Below are 16,016 nucleotides of genomic sequence, written 5' to 3'. Positions count from 1 at the left end.
AGTTGAGAAGATAAGGATCCCAGTTGACAGAGTCCTCATTTATTCAAGTACTCTCAGACTGACAAAATAAATGACAGCAAGGAAGCACTTACTTCTAATCTGTTTCATAACAGGCTTCAAAAGATCAAGCCACACCTGAAAACAAAAGAAGGTGGTGTTATTATCCCTGAACAAACTACCAATTGCAACTGAATATTTTTTATGCTGCTACTTAGATTTTCATTTACTTATTTATTTTTTCCAGTGTCATCGTCATGCTGTCCCTAATTATATATAGTGGATTTTCTCCCCAAAACTCTGGAAGATGCTCAGGAAACAGCACTGTCAATGGGTGGTCACTGTGGCACAGCTTTTGAAGCAGTACAAATTCAGAGAGCTGAATAGTCTCAGATACCAAAGAGAACAGCATGTTTAGTCAGGAAACATTCATTTTGTGCCAGGAACAACTGAAATAAGGAGTTCAGAAAAAGACAATCCTATACTGTCATCGTGCTTCTCACTCAAATTAATTTTGAGCAAGGCAAGTGAAAAGGGCTGGTGCTTTCCTTTGATCTGGGAACGCTGGGCAAACAGAGAAATTAGAAGGTGGGTTTTGGGGTCCCAACAGGTCCCACCATGATGCCTGGGCACAAATGTAGAGCTCCCTTGCTTGGTCCCGTGGGGATAAAGGAATGTCACCACCACCAGCTTGGGGAGGAATGTCTGTGCAGGTCAAGGACGAGACAGACACATTGCAAAGTGCAGGCGGGAGGAAGCTTATTTTATGGTTGTGTAACATCTTCTGTTTTCTATAGACTGGGAAGCTCAGGCCTAGGCTTTCTTAATTGGGGGCACTGTAACTTCTGCATATGGTTTTCTATTGGCTTTCGAAAGAGAAGCAGTGAGTGGAAGCACATTTCCCAGAGCCCAAACCCCCCATTCTGCAGCCTCAGTCAGAAGGGACTGGGCAAAACGTTATGGAAAGCTGAGGGGCAATCACATACAAGGTAAGAGCCAGATGACTTGCAGGGCCTGGAGAGCTGTGACAGCTCACAGTCCTCAGCTGGTACCTATGCCAAAGATTTGTGCTTTGTTATCTCACTAAATTGCACGGAGTCTCCCTTGGAGACATTTGGAATTTGCAGAGGAACATCCAACCACCGTCACAAAGGTTAAAGCCATTAAAAAACAAATTAACTGAGTCTTCCTCTGGAAAAATAATATGTATTGAAATGAATACAACCTTCGACCTTTAATAATTTTAGATTATGCAGAGACTGAAACATACTCAAAATACCCATTTTAGAAAAGCACCTGAGAAGGCAGACAGGAACAGGCACACATTGCTGCTGTAACTGTTCCAATGCTGTTTGCTATTTTCATCATTATGAGTGCTTCCAATTAGCAAAGACTTCACATTTCTGTCCTTTCACACTCACTAATGTTTCTCAATGGAATTCTTTTTATGTTTCTCAGCCTATGAAAGTGTTGGGTTTTTTTTTCCTTGTCAGAAAGGCTAAAGAAACTTGGTTATCCAAGAATAGGAACACAGTGTTTATCACACATTAAACTGGTTCTGACACTTTTTGGCATTTCAGTAAAACTGTTCTGTTTCAGAAAGTTGGCATGTACATAATCTGCAATGAAGGTCAGGGTCTTTGCCAAGTTTAGTGGGGAAAAAAAATAATCTTGCATACGGAACAGCCAGTTTACAAGAATATGGGAGTGATTTTACTGACACTAAAGAAGAAAAAAAAAAAAAAAAACAAAAAAACAAACACAAAAACAACAACCTTGTCTCTCTCCAGGAGTTTATGATACAGTGTGAGTGCACAAGTGCATCATTCCTTTCTCCACTTTCCCAATCATCCTACAAGCCAGTTTCAGCATCCTTGACCAGACTACTGGATTCTAGAAATGTGTGTATTCAATGTGTGTAGGGAGGAAGGTGTGGCAAAATGAAGACCTCACTACTATCACCAAACCAAATCAATAAAAACTTATGCATCGGGGAGGTTTAGATGGGATATTAGGAAAAAAACTTCTTCATGAAAAGGGTTATCAGGCACTGGAACAGGCTGCCCAGGGAAGTGGTGGAGTCACCATCCCTGGAGCTGTTTAAAAGATGCGTAGATGAGATTCTTAGGGACATGGTTTAAAGATGGACTTATCCAATTGGACTAAATCTTAAAGGTCTTTTCTAACCAAAATTATTCTATGAATTTATGATTCCATAACAATCACACTGCATCTAAATACAGCCAATCTGAGACTGGTTTATAAGCTGGAAATGAAAAAAAAAAAGTGAGGGTTCTATTAAGATTAATGTTTTCAGTTTTCTCTGGAACTACAAAGGCTAGATTATCATTAATTTTTTTTAGACAAAGTCTGGCTTTCTGTGACAGTGACCAGATTGCAGCAGCTGGAGAACTGGGGCAGACATCAAGTGTGACAAAACTCTGTGAAACCCCAGGTTTGGTAGCAGTACCTCGTTTCTCCTTGTCCAGCAGGAAGTGCAGCCCCCAGACCCTCTGCATCCATCTCCCACACAGACCTTGTCTGCTGCAAGCACAGCACACTTGCACGTATACAGCTGCCACACACCTTGACATATAACTATCAAAATGTCAGATATGAGGTTTGCAGCCTTGCATGTTGAAACAAATAACTAAGAATATATGAGTTAACGTACATATGATTACATCCAAACAAATAGTTTCAAAAGATGTATTTTTCCTTTTGTATGTATTTTCCTTTTGTGAATGTAAAATATGCATGTGCGTTTCATTCCTCAGACACAGCATTAACCGTTTGTTTTTTTTTTTTTAATTTGCACATTATGGTCATCATGAAGCTCAGAAAGTTTTAAGTCCCACAGGAACATTCACCTCAACTGCATCATATAAACTGAAAAGTAAACTCTAGTCTCAGAGTGCTGTTCCACAGTGAAAAGGCAATTCACAATAAAATCTCCCACATCAGAGTTTCTGTGAGTTGTTTTTAGGTGGCCAAAGGTGTTACTTCAACTTAATCTCACCATTTGTGGGGCAAAACTGACTATTATGTGGGCAAGATTTGGGGATCTCCTGCTTTTTCAGAAGCAAAGATTGGAACAACCAGCAGGAACAAGGACCGGTGATGACAAATAGTTGGCTAATATTTTCTTTTGCAAGAGAAGGGGCCAGGTAAGTTACCATGCTCGATGCATGGCAGCATTTTCCTTCAGGTCAAACTGGCAACAGCCTCATGGGGGTTTTCTTTCACCTTCCTCTTCATCAGAGCCCCGGCTCCCCCACTGTGATCATTTGGACACATTTCCAGCCCATCAATTCCTGCCACTGCAAGGGGCTCAGGCACTGGCAGCACCTCAATCTCTCTTCTGTTCTGCCTCAAGCAAATAAACCATTTTGTTTCCACAAGACTGAAAACTGTTAGTTTACTCCAGGTCTCTGAGCAAAACACAGAAGGTCATCTATTTGAAAGTTAATGACCTGTGAAGTCGAGAAGGTTGATCAAATCACCTTCTCTATTTTCTAGAAGACTAAAAGCAACTGTATATACACAAGATGTAAGGATTTGTTTCAGCTTTACATACAAACATACATCAGGAATGTCAGTATGTTATTATTAACATGGCTACAGGGACCCTCTGTTGTAACAGTACTGTACAGCTGCACTGTTTTGAAAAGTAATGTTAAGCTCTCAAGTTACCTAAAGCTTTAGCCAAGGACATTTGGCAGAAGATGAACTTTGTAGTAAACCGCGTTTTATATAAATCCAGGAGCAAACTGTGAAGCAGATGACTTAAAGATCGATGTCCATTTTTCAAAATTTCCTCTTTAATTATGGTTAGCTTAAAATTTTATGACCGTTATGTTCATTTTTAGTGCCTATATGTAAGCCTACATTAAGGCATGACAACAGATTACTGTAGCAGCAGATAAATCCTCTTTTGCCTTTTGTTAAGAAATATTGCCTCTTACAGAAATTTTACATAGATACACAGATAATAAATTTTGTTTCAAATTGCCAAAAGTCATCTCCTTTAGGCTTCTGGTGCAGAATTCACTTGAACAGGCCAGAAATCCAGTATACACCATGAAGTACTGGTCAAACAATCCAGATAACTAGCAGACATGCCAGTCAGTCATACAGTAAATCCGAAGCAAAACAAACTTCAGAAAGAAAGTCATTAGAGGCTGAGAAGTCATCAGCCTTTAGCTTTCTCTGCTACATGATACTGTTTCCACCACAGGCGCATGTGGGCAATGCCTGAATGTTGCCGGCAGCTGATCTCAGGGTCTAAAGTGTCAGGACCAGGACACCTGCCTATGCCACACAGCTCCCCAGACACGACTTTCAGCCATTTCTTTGGGTATTTTTTGTTTTGTTTTCCTTTTTATTCACCTCGTTACATTTTATTTATCCATTTTCTTTTCCTACAATGTTTTCCATGGAGCTGTGTGACAATCATTGCAACTTTTGTGTCTGCAGAGAAAGATTATTTCCACACTCCTCATTAAGCAGGACTATAAAATCAGAGTTGAGACTCTGCAACAGTTCAGCCTCTGGCTTCTCTACTACATCGGATAAAGATAAAATGCATTTCCAACTTGTGTCTGAATTGGCTGTTACTTTCAACACAGATGAAATCTGACAAGAGTAATCAGGTTTTAAAAACATTTCTTCAACTCCAGCAGGCAAGGATTTTTTTTTTTAAAAAGGCCTTTTTTCTTTTGGACATTGAGGATTAAATATACCTTCTAAGGAAGGAGCAGAAGGAGAGAATCAAAAGTGTACATAGATGAAAACCAGATGAAAATTAATGTTTTTTTACATACCATCATCTTTTTATGATCTGGAAATTCAAGGCCAAAATAGTCGCCTTCAACAAGGTTCAGGTGGTTGCAAACAGCATCATGCAAAACTTTCCCCGGAGCTCTTTGCTGTAAGAAGAAAACAAAGCTTAGGGTTACAAAGATGCTTTTAATTAGTGGCAGAAAAATTATTATGCTAAGAAATTGTCCAGCAAACGCCACTGTCAAAACACTTTACAAAATCAATGGATAGTCCAACCACACCCACAGGGCAATTGACAATAATTACACTAGTTTTAAAGCTACAGAAAATATCCATCCATCCCTGGATGGTAGTTCAGAATCCATCTTCAGTGCATTTTTAAGGCAAAAAATACCATGAAATAGAAGAGGCAGAAAAGGGGGACTTGGGATATAATTTTCTTATGTCTGCCAAGGGTAATTTCTACTGAGCATTTCACAAGATAAATATTTCATCCCATGGCCCTGCAAGACATGCCCAGTGGTGCTATGTACCTCTGTGTACAAAATACCAAAACCAGAACATTCACCGACGGATGTGTCATACAGACCACAAGGGTCTGAGGGTTTGCTGGACACTGCTTAATACACAACAGGCTCAAGTCCCAGGTTCGGACTTCATCTGCTCTTCTCCTGAGCCTCCTGGCTGAGAGGCACTGAGGCTGGTCAAGGCCCCTCTGTGCCACCCTAACAGAGCTGTCGAGTAAGCTGGAGGAGTCAGGATGAAGCATTTCTTTCCACACACAGAAAGCCTTCCCTCTATGAGGACCAGATGTTCTAGCCCAATATTAGCTGCCAGAGCCGCTGCTTTGCTGATTGTAAGGATTCTTCTCATCAGCATATCAGTTAAATCCACACCTGCAGCAAATACTGTAAATTACAGCTCACCAGCAAGTCTTCAGCAAAAAATTGCTGTTTCTGTATAAAAAGGCCAATCACTGAAATAAACTATTTTTTCCTTGGACAAATGCACCTATTTTAACTGAAGAGGCCCTGAAACACATATCTCAACTCACTTCAGAACAAATAATAACCCATTAAGCTGCACAAACTTCAATGTTACAAGAGACCCATCACAGCCCAGTCAAGTGACCTTGCACTTAACCTACAGATTGGCCCTTTCTCTTTCTGCCCAGTAAATAATTACTAGAGCAAAACAAAACAGCAATAACCAAGTGATGAAAAGAAAACCATTAGAGTCAGGCACAGCCCAGCTGACCTGGCTCAAATCTGAGCCTGAGCCAGGTCCCAGCATCTCCAAGCAGTGCAAGTACCACCAAGCTACTTGCGAATGGGCAACTGCTCAGTCCCACCTCCTTCCAGATCACAGAATCTTTGAACATCCTGAGTTGGAAGGGACCCAACAAGGATCATCCAGTCCAACTCCTGTCCCTGCACAGGACAACCCCACAGTTCACACCATGTGTCTGAGGGCCTTGTCCAGTCTCTTCTTGAACACTGTCAGGCTTGGGGCCGTGACACCTCCCTAGGGAGCCTGTTCCAGTGCTGCACCACCCTCTGGGGGAAGAACCTTTTCCTGATGTCCAACCTAAACCTCCCCTGGCACAACTTCCCAACACTCCCTCAGGTTCTGTCCTTGGTCACTAAAGAGAAGAGATCAGCGCCTGCCCCTCCTACTCCCCTGGTGAGGAAGTTGCAGCCGCCATGAGGTCTCCCCTCAGTCTCCTCTTCTCCAGGCTGAACAAACCAAGTGACTTCAGCCACTCCTCTCTAGGCAGTTTGGTCTCTGTTTCACTGGGATATCAAACAACAACTCCTCAGGTTTTTTTCCACCTAGGGCAATACCTGGTTTCTAGCCACGACCCTAAGTACAAAGCATCTTTCCAAAGGCAATTTATCTAACATTGTCTAATATGAATTGTGCAAATACCCAGTAGCAAGGCTTACACCAGAGAAATTAAAGGGATGAGGTTTTTCAAGGGAAGATGCAGGATCTATGTGGCACAGTGGCACTGTGACCCTGGTGGTGCAGGACATGATGACCGAACCCTTCAAGGCTGGCTGGTTTTGCAAGTTGGAAGGGAAAAGCCAAACCCACCTCCCCAGGAACTTGCTGAGCAGGTTTTTGCCCAACATATTCCCAGTTCCTCTAGCAGACCTATGCCACCAGGAAGCAATGTTCACTTATTTTATTGTTTGCTAATGTTAGCTGTAGCAGCCATTACCCTCAGGAACACTGTCAGATAAAAGATCAAGAATGATTGCAGACAGGAATACTAATTTTTCAAAGCTTTCATCATAACCAACCTTGCAGTAACTAAAGTAATTCATACCAAAATGCCAAATAAGAGGTTACAGAGAGGGCAAGGCCAAAAAAAAAAGACATCTATTTTTCTAGACAGAGCACTTTGATCTGATGTAATGCCATCCAAAATAATTCTCAAGTATAAATATATTTGAATACACTAACTTAACATTCTCCAGCTTCATTAAACTGAAAGCAACTCGAATCACCACCACCCAGCCCTCACCAGCCATCGTGCCTCATGTCTCAGTTCTAACAGAAAGCTGCCCACGTTTTCCACTCCATCTGTTGCTGTACATAACCACATTCATACATACATCGTCTCTTAATGAAAGAGCTTCCCAGCAAGTGCATTTCATTGAAGGCAACAGAATATTTAAAAGACGTTAAATTGAGTGTAATAACGATATTAGTTTACTGCTCCAAAAACACACCTACAAATGATTTAGAAACTTCAGGCAAATGCTCCCACTCCCAGGCTAGTCTCAGGCCTCCTCAGTTTGGCTGGGGCCAAAAGAGAGCAGGAAGGACGTGTTTAACACAGCAAGCGGCAAGAGCCAGAGGACATTTGCTTACATCCACATGCATAACCAGAAAAAAAGAAGCATGCCTGTGCCTACGTACATATGTGTGTTGCTAAAGTACCTGATGGACTCCTGTCTGACAAAGACCAAATTTCATTGTTCTGCCCAGGTAAGAAAAGGTGCCTCTGGGAGCATGGAGATTTTTGATCAACAGAAAAAGAAAACAGAGAGACCACCTGTGCCACCACACCACCCAAGGTCAGCTGAGGAGAACAAGTCTGTCTGATCTCAGACCATGAGTAAAAGCAGCTGATGAAGACCTGCTGAGTGTTTTCATGAAGTTTTTTTCTTATATTCATTTAGACGGTGGAACGGTAGTCTTGTAGCGTTTATGTCACTTGGCATTTTCTCTGAAGTGTGCCTCAGTAACACAAAATGCTTCTTACTCAAGTATTTGTAAATAAGATTATTATTCTAAACTTGTCTTAGCTTTGATCAGTCTACCTCAAAATAAAATCTGACAGTTTATTCAAGGGTAACACTGTGCATATAGAATCTGCTGAGTTTTATAGCCTGATGAGACTCTGGTCTTGCAGGACCAGAAGAAGCACAACATCCACAAAAGCAGGAACTCTCTGGTCTCACAGAGATGCTGTTCAGTGCAGTTCCATGACATCCCTACTAAAAAATTTAAACACAATAAATTAAAATCTCAGTCCGCTGGGTATGGAAACAAACCAGCAGTCACTCAGGACACGGTAAGCATGAGCTGACAGAGAAAGCATTCAGCAATGAGTGCGCCGTACTGATGACATCATGCGAAGCCATCAGTTGTGTCTGACTGGAACGCAGTTACAAGGCCTACAGGATAAATAAGTTTTCCCCAGAACGTGGAAGACATTTTCCAACCATCCAGCATGGCCCTGCTGCCATGCTTCAGACAGTAAAGCCAAGGCAGCTTCATCAGCTCCTGTCACACCCATGTTCCATGAGCCACAGCTTGGCTGGTTTCCCTGCTCCACAACAGCATGGTTCTGATCCACAGGAGCCCCCAAACAGAGCTATGCTAAGGCTGCAGGGTGGGGAAAGGCTGCACTGCAGGACTTTTCACTGCTATGGTGAGAGAGCACAGGCCATTTCCCGTTACATGATCACCACAAATGACTCATCCACTGGGATGAGGCAAGGTCATCAGCATGGCCAAACGTGGAGGACATGCGAAAGGAGAGGCAACAGACCTATCACTTGTTCTCCTTGAGCATCACCGGAACGAGAGCTCACACCAGGGAGGGGAAAAGGCCAAAGGAAGAGGATGAGGCATGCAAGTGGGACATTGACGTGACGGTTGGTGGCAAGCCTCCACCTCCAGACCAGGAGGGCAGGGTATACTGGTGGCCTACAGCTGGGGGAAGGTCACATGCAACACCCAAAAGCTGGGAAGCAGCTGCAGTGGGTGACAGCCAGTCCCCTGCTCCTGTTGCCAGCCAAATTCTTGCTTAATCACAGAAGAAATATTGCAGCCCTAGAGGTCAATTCTTACCACAAAATAACTACCTGAGCACACTGACAATGAGCTTTTCCTCAGCAATACAGTTGTACTCACGGTGACAAGGGGCCCAGACACCTGTATTAGAGGGTTCACTTCATATGAGGTCAATCGCAACCGCACTGATGGCAAGGAATTACTATTATTCTCTCGAGGTGGTATTTAGTTACACTAAAATAACATTATAAATTTATTGCAATGAAAAGAAGCGCACCGATTCCCAGCTACACATCCTTATTGCTTAATGCATTTTGAACTGGCCCTTCATTTAGCTCTGTGAAATCACATTTTAAAAGTCACTTTACATTTTCAGGGAACGTCAGGCCACTAGGTTCTAAATTATGAATAATGCGCATCACCACATTTAGCTGCAAGCTATGAAGGTACCCGGGCAGAGCAGCCTGCTTTACACACACTGTGCATTCTACATTTGCTGTCTGCTCATTATTTCGGTCCTACTCAATTCACTCGCCCTCTACTTCCACCCAAATCCAAAACAGTACATTGCTTATGATCTTCCAGTGGTGAATATTCTAGCAATCACCAATCATTAAAAAAATCCTCCCTCTACATACTTGTTTAGACCATTCTTTGGCACAGACTGTAATATAGAGTGGAAAAAAAAGAAAAGAAAGTTCATAGCAGTATCTGGAAGATATCCAGGACTTTAAAGGAAGTAGGTTGGGACACATTCCCCCACCCTCCCAGTTAATTTAGCAATTATTTCATCAGCCATCTACAAGAAGAAAAAGAAAGTCTCTGTTTTAGTATCAAATAGTGATTTTACTTTTTTTGTTTTATTGTCCAGCCAACTAACCTCAGATCCCAGACTGAACAGATCTTTGATTGAAAGGTTTTTGTTCGTTTGTTTGTTTTCACATTACTCAGCAGTAGTACCACGTTAAAAAAAGGGCACAGTACTTTCTTCTGAACATCTGAAAAATATAAGCCCCATCGATGTTTTGGTCAAACTAAGAGACAGCTTTATGTGGAAGCACGGACTACTCTGTTTTCCATCCCTTCTTCCTCAAAACTGCTGCAAAAGGGTCAGAAAAATGTTTGTTTCTTTTTAATTACACTTCATTGTCCATTAGTAACAGCTGATAAAGAGTGAAAATAATTCCTTTACATGAATCAAAAAGAAAAAGGTACATCCATCATTCACACCTGCCACAATACAGAGGCAGACATTTCTTCCACTAATGCCCTGTTCCTATCACATTCTGGGTGCTCAAAAACGAAACATGACAATTTGATCATGCTATATATTTTACAAATACTTAAATATACAAAGTTTAAAATTTTATTTGTTCTTTCGTAGGTAATCACCCATAAAACCTGTTGTACTTCATATAATTCTGATTCCCAAATAGTTTTTATGCTCCAGTTTAACAACTGCATTGAAATGATAGTGAAAACTTCAACCAGTATTTTCATTATTATTTCTGAAGTTCCATACAGCTGTAATCAATACTAAAAATAACAACCCCTCATTCTTAACGGCATAAATTTTAGCAGTTATTCAAAGCTGTCAAAAATTATATGTGTATCTACAGCTCTGAAAGGAAAGAAAATCAACCAACAAGTGTTCGTGATAAGCAAACAGTATAAAAAGAACCTCAAAGATGAGACTGAGCAACAGGGTTCTTAAACAAATAACATTGCCAGAAATTTATACTTCAAAGGAGGCTTGAAAACTACTCACAGGAGAACAATGCTGTCAGCATCTGAAGACAATTTTCATATTTTAAACAGTTCTCCTTTCTGGCGTAAAGTGAAATGCATAATTCATATTTAGCAAAAGTCTATTGCTCGAAGGGTGGGATTAAAAGCAAGAAGCACTGGTCTGAGTGTTGTTGCTCTGAAACTAACGCTGCCAAGACACTTGGAGATCCTCTGCCCTTTTTCTCCTCTCCTCCCTTTCAAAGTGCAGGTGTTAATCCTATAGGAAGGGATTAGGTAACGATAAAAATAGCCTTTGACCATAAAGATAGCTCTTACACCTGGGCTTACTAGTTTTTACTTCGCTGTTCAGCTGAGACTGGGTAGTTAGGAAGACTTGCAAGAACAGTTATTTGTCACCCTTATGTACCTGGCCAAAGCAAAGAGGAGAAGTGACACCTTTAAACAGCAGCCACACACTTCAACCATGACTTTCAAGTCTGCAGATTCCCAATCTGTACCTACAGCTACCAGGTGTCCACCCTGTTTGGCAGGAGGGTGCAGAAGAGGCAAATTTTCACAGTTACCTAAAGGTACCTCATTCCTTTGAAGATATTTTCCATTTGAATGTAGCTGAAGGCTCCACTCCTGGCATGTATCCCGCGTTCTTTTGCACAGACTGTGCACATACCACCAAAGGCAGGATCAAGGCCAAATGCAGGAAGAGAATAAGTCTCTTATACTGCCTTAAAAACAGGCAATTGATCATCTGCTGTGTGTGTACAATAAGACTATTTAGTGTTCCCTTCTTTCAAGATCTCAGTGGATTGCTTTCCCACTTTACACTCATCACATAAGCTGTATTCCCTTTAATGCAACTGCTTGACTTCAATAGCCTCTGACATACAGTTTTACACTTCACTTGATTTTGGTGGTGATTTGTTGGTTGCTTGTTTGTTTTTTAATTTAAACAGCGTGACTGTAAGATATGGTGCTTTTTACTCCATTTGTGGTTAACTCCAAACACCTGCCCTCAAAAAAAAAATGCAGCAGCAGGGTGACACTTTTCCCTTCTTCCTATCACCTACAACAAACAAGACTTCAAAAATGACTATTTTAGCTGTGGGATTGCTAACCAAAAATTAACACAGCAAACAATCATTGAGACAAAAATACGAAGAGAAAAATTTTCATAACCATCTTATTTGCTTGCACTTTTAGCACCTTCTCCAAAAGAAACTTGCAGTTTTCTACATTTGAACACATACACACACACACACACAGAGATCTGTTATTGCAACCATGCTCTTGGATTTCTGATCAAAACAAACTAGTCTATGTACAAATATTTTCTAAAATAGGCAAAAGCAGAAGGATTGCGCTGGGTAGATGTTCAACTCCTTTCCAATGCCCAAAATCAACTTTACTAGAAATAGCCAACAGTAAAATTCAGGCAAAAATTAAATACTTATCAGAAAAAGAAATAACCAAATCATCCTCTTTAACAGTGTGGAAAGACAAGAAAAACTAGCAAAGCTGATGTAAAGTTTTGTGATGAGGCTATTTTCAGTAAAGCTTGGTTAAACTTCTTCTTACAGCAGAGTTGGACTAATACAAAATTCAGCCACAGTAAATCCTCAGGTAACTGTACATCTCCATAATTACAGAACAGTAAAGCCACTGGAATTGGAAGCTCTGCTACGTCTCTTTTCACTTGGCTCATAGAATCATGGATTTGTAATGTAATGGGCAAACACCACCCATACTGTATTATAAATGCCATTTCAATGTGCAAGTGAGGAAATAAGAAAGGAAAAGGGATGGGCTGAGCACCTTCAGACCTGAGCCTTTCATACCACAGACCAACCTGCCATCTTCAGGCGCAAAGATTCAATCATTTGATTTCTTTGCAGTTCATATAAATGCAAACTGATATGAATACTGGTTTTATTTCCCATCTCTAAATTACTAAAATTTCTACTTGACAAGGAGTTTGTTTCTGCAGAGCCAGCAGCAACCACCACAAAGCCAGTGGAGCCCTTTGTAGAGAAGAAACGGGAAGAAAGAGGCAGATTCTTGTAGGACGGAGAATTTCCTTCTTGGGGAGCTGTAGGGACAAAATCTCACAGGAGGATTTTATTTCGCACATCCATCCTATCGTCATCAATGCCAAAGAAAATCCGGAACTTCTCATCAGCTAACACCATGAATGCTACAGACCAAAAAACATTCAGCCTTTGGTCACTACAGTCTAAGTATACATCTGTTTGTTACAAAACGTTATTTATGGTGAAAGATATTAACAAAACCCTCCATGTTTAGTTTCCTGGTTCATCGGTTCCTTCAGGTGTATTTACAACATTTTAACTAGCTGATCTCTAACTCTGTTGGAAAGTACAACTGACTTTGTCTTAACTTTTCTATATTGATTTAAAAAACGCCTACATTTAACACATATGCACATAAAATCAGGTCATCAACTTAAAAGGGATACTCTGATCCCCTTTGCTGATGAATTAAGCTGAAAAATTTTATTGTTGTCTGTGTAACAATCCTCTAAGAAGCTGTCCCGACGGGGACAACGCACGCCTTCACATGCAATGCAAGTGCTGGTCTCAGCAGCTCCCAAAAAAATCCTAATCCCAAAAAAACCATCAAACTGCAACAACAGGTCTCCACACAAGCTAATTAGTCCTCCTGGGGGGAAAACAAACAAACCCTAAACCAAAATCAAACAAACACAAAAAAACCCCACCAAACAAAACCGAAACCAACACCACAAACAAAAACAACAAATAAACAAAACCACACCACCTTGTTTCTTGTAGTACAACCATTACTGTTAGCATTTTTCAGATGGGTGTAAAACATTTGTGGGAAATTGGTAGTGGCAGAGTGTGTCTTTTTAAGTAACCGTTTAAGGCTGCTAGAATTTCATACACCAACCGTTCAGTTCTTGGAGATTTCCAGCAGGAGACTCTTGCCAGAACCACTGTTATTAGAACAAAATTACTTTCCTTGAACCTTATTTCAAATGCACAGTGAGGACAAGAAAAATGAGGCATTAAAAGAACAATGAGAAAACTTACTAAAAATACACCATCTCACTCCCCAAATTAGTTCCTGCGAATGCTGAGTCCTCTCTGCCTAATTTTACTGGCAAAACTAAGAAGTGGTTTGTGGCTGTTCTTCATCCCGTTAGCAAGGCAAACATCCACTGCTGGAAGAGACTATTTTCCTTTCTGAAGAGTATCAGCTACATGACGTATTACAGCTTCAGAACCCTGACACTGAACGGTGATGACTTGCAAGAACCAGAGCCAGCCCCTCACGAATTTCAGATCTCTGAGTTGAGTTGCAGGGCAGATGCATAAAACAGCGCTTTCCTCATGACAAACTACTTTGCAAATCAGCAGGTAGGAAAAACAGAAGGCAACAAAACTTTTCTGCTAAACGGCTTTTCTAAAGCCAGGTGCACGCTAAAAAAACTTCCCTGAAAAGCTATGTCTTGCTGGGAGGTGCTGGAAGGAGTCTCCCCAAAGCCATCACAACTATGACACCAAAACCCTAAGTGGAGAACCAGGGATGTCAGCAGGCACCTATCTGACGAAGATTACCTTTGAATTCCCTAGGTTGAATTGACAGCCAGGGGGTGTAACTGAGCAGATGTGCCCATCTGGCATAAACCCAGTCTGTGCACGGTGGGCACCAGCTTTGGAAAACACACCACAAGGCTTGTTTTCAGAAACGAGATGGGAGCTTGAAGTGGAGCTGGTAGAACCTCATTTTTCAGAACTTTTTCTCTACAGAAAGCTGTTTTACTGAAGCTCAACTGTGGAAGCAAGTATATATCTGTCAAATAAATGTTGATATTACTTTCCCTCCCTGTGAGCAAAAAACTGAATGAGTTTAACCCCCGGCCTTGGTGCTATTTAGCAGCACACTGTGCTCCTTGTTTCTTGGGAAGAGCTGCAACTGAGGCTCAGAACACTCATTAAAAGTACCTCAGATTGAATTTCATAGCCCACAACTTTTGAAACAGGATATAATGGCACCATTCAGTGTAATTCAGCAGCACAGCAGCCCGTGCGTCATTAGGGATGGAAACCCCAATCTCCATGACACCCCCACCCTTTTGCCTCCCACTTCACCACTCTCTGTTTCAAGGCAAAAACCATCTAACCACCTTTTCAGGTTTTCTTCTTTTTTTTAGCATTAAGTAGTGCTTGAGAAGAAAATAAAATCGTTCCATTACTCAGACAACTTTCTTCTCTGCTCTTTTCTTTGCCTGCTCATTTTTCCTAATTTTGATTAACCATAAGCAAACACTTCACTAAAATGAAGGAGCAGACAATTCTAAAGTAATCAAATGTGAAAACAGAGCCCCTTCCATGCAGACTGGAAACACAAGAATATAGAGTGTTATGACTACATGGGAGTTATTAACTACAAAACCAGACTGAGATGCAAAGTGGTCATTTACTATTTTTATTTGCCTAATTTTTTTTTTTTTTTAGCCACGATTCTAGTAAAACCCTTTGAAGAAATCATTTGAATGCAAGAACTCTGAGACCTGGGTGGGGGTGGGGAACGGAAAAAAGAGAGAGATGTTCAGGCAAAATATTAAATCCTAAATCTCAAGCAAAATCAAATGTAACAGGCAAAAGCTTCTGATAATCCCTGTTCAGCCCTGCATCATTCTCAACATGACTATTAATCTGAGCAAGAACTTCATCATTCAGGATTGTATGCACTGTACTTTTTACTTTATTAGGGAAAGCACAGCACATTTTAACAACAGGATACAGAACTTTTTGTGGCCAGATCGCTAAATTGAAAGGACACCCTTAGATGAAGCCTTCAGTCTGTAACTACTGCTAACCTGTAATATATTCACATCACACCCTTAACTCCTGTCTTCAGCCACACCACAGCTCCAGCAGGATCTAGTGCTCCTACAGCCACAATGCGAGGCAGGGTAAGGAAGGCAACATTGCATGAAATTTCAAGAATTAAGGGTTCTGTAGAATCATAAAACCACTTTGGTTGGAAGAGACCCTCAGGATCATCGAGTCCAACCACAACCTAACTCTGTCACTAAATCATGTCCCTAAAAACCTCGTCTAAATGCCTTTTAAACACCTCCAGGGATGGTGACTCCACCACTTCCCTGGGCAGCCTGTTCCAATGCCTGACAATCC

General features: G+C 41.1%; 1 protein-coding gene across 5 annotated transcripts in view; it reads right to left on the bottom strand.

Annotated features, from left to right (window-relative positions):
- The window catches only part of FARP1 (FERM, ARH/RhoGEF and pleckstrin domain protein 1), a 221,329-nt gene that overhangs the window by 66,291 nt on the left and 139,022 nt on the right, over positions 1-16,016 (bottom strand). For all 5 annotated transcript variants that reach the window (XM_071806878.1, XM_065829735.2, XM_065829736.2 and 2 more), the window contains exons 3-4: positions 4,821-4,925; positions 93-135 (exon numbers count right to left, since the gene is read on the bottom strand). In XM_071806878.1, coding sequence (XP_071662979.1) covers positions 93-135; positions 4,821-4,925 — 148 coding nt within the window. The remainder of the gene's footprint in view (positions 1-92; positions 136-4,820; positions 4,926-16,016) is intronic.

This window comes from Patagioenas fasciata, chromosome 1 (genome assembly GCF_037038585.1).
Source record: "Patagioenas fasciata isolate bPatFas1 chromosome 1, bPatFas1.hap1, whole genome shotgun sequence".
NCBI lineage: Eukaryota > Metazoa > Chordata > Aves > Columbiformes > Columbidae > Patagioenas > Patagioenas fasciata.
This window is presented reverse-complemented; position numbering and strand designations above follow the sequence as displayed.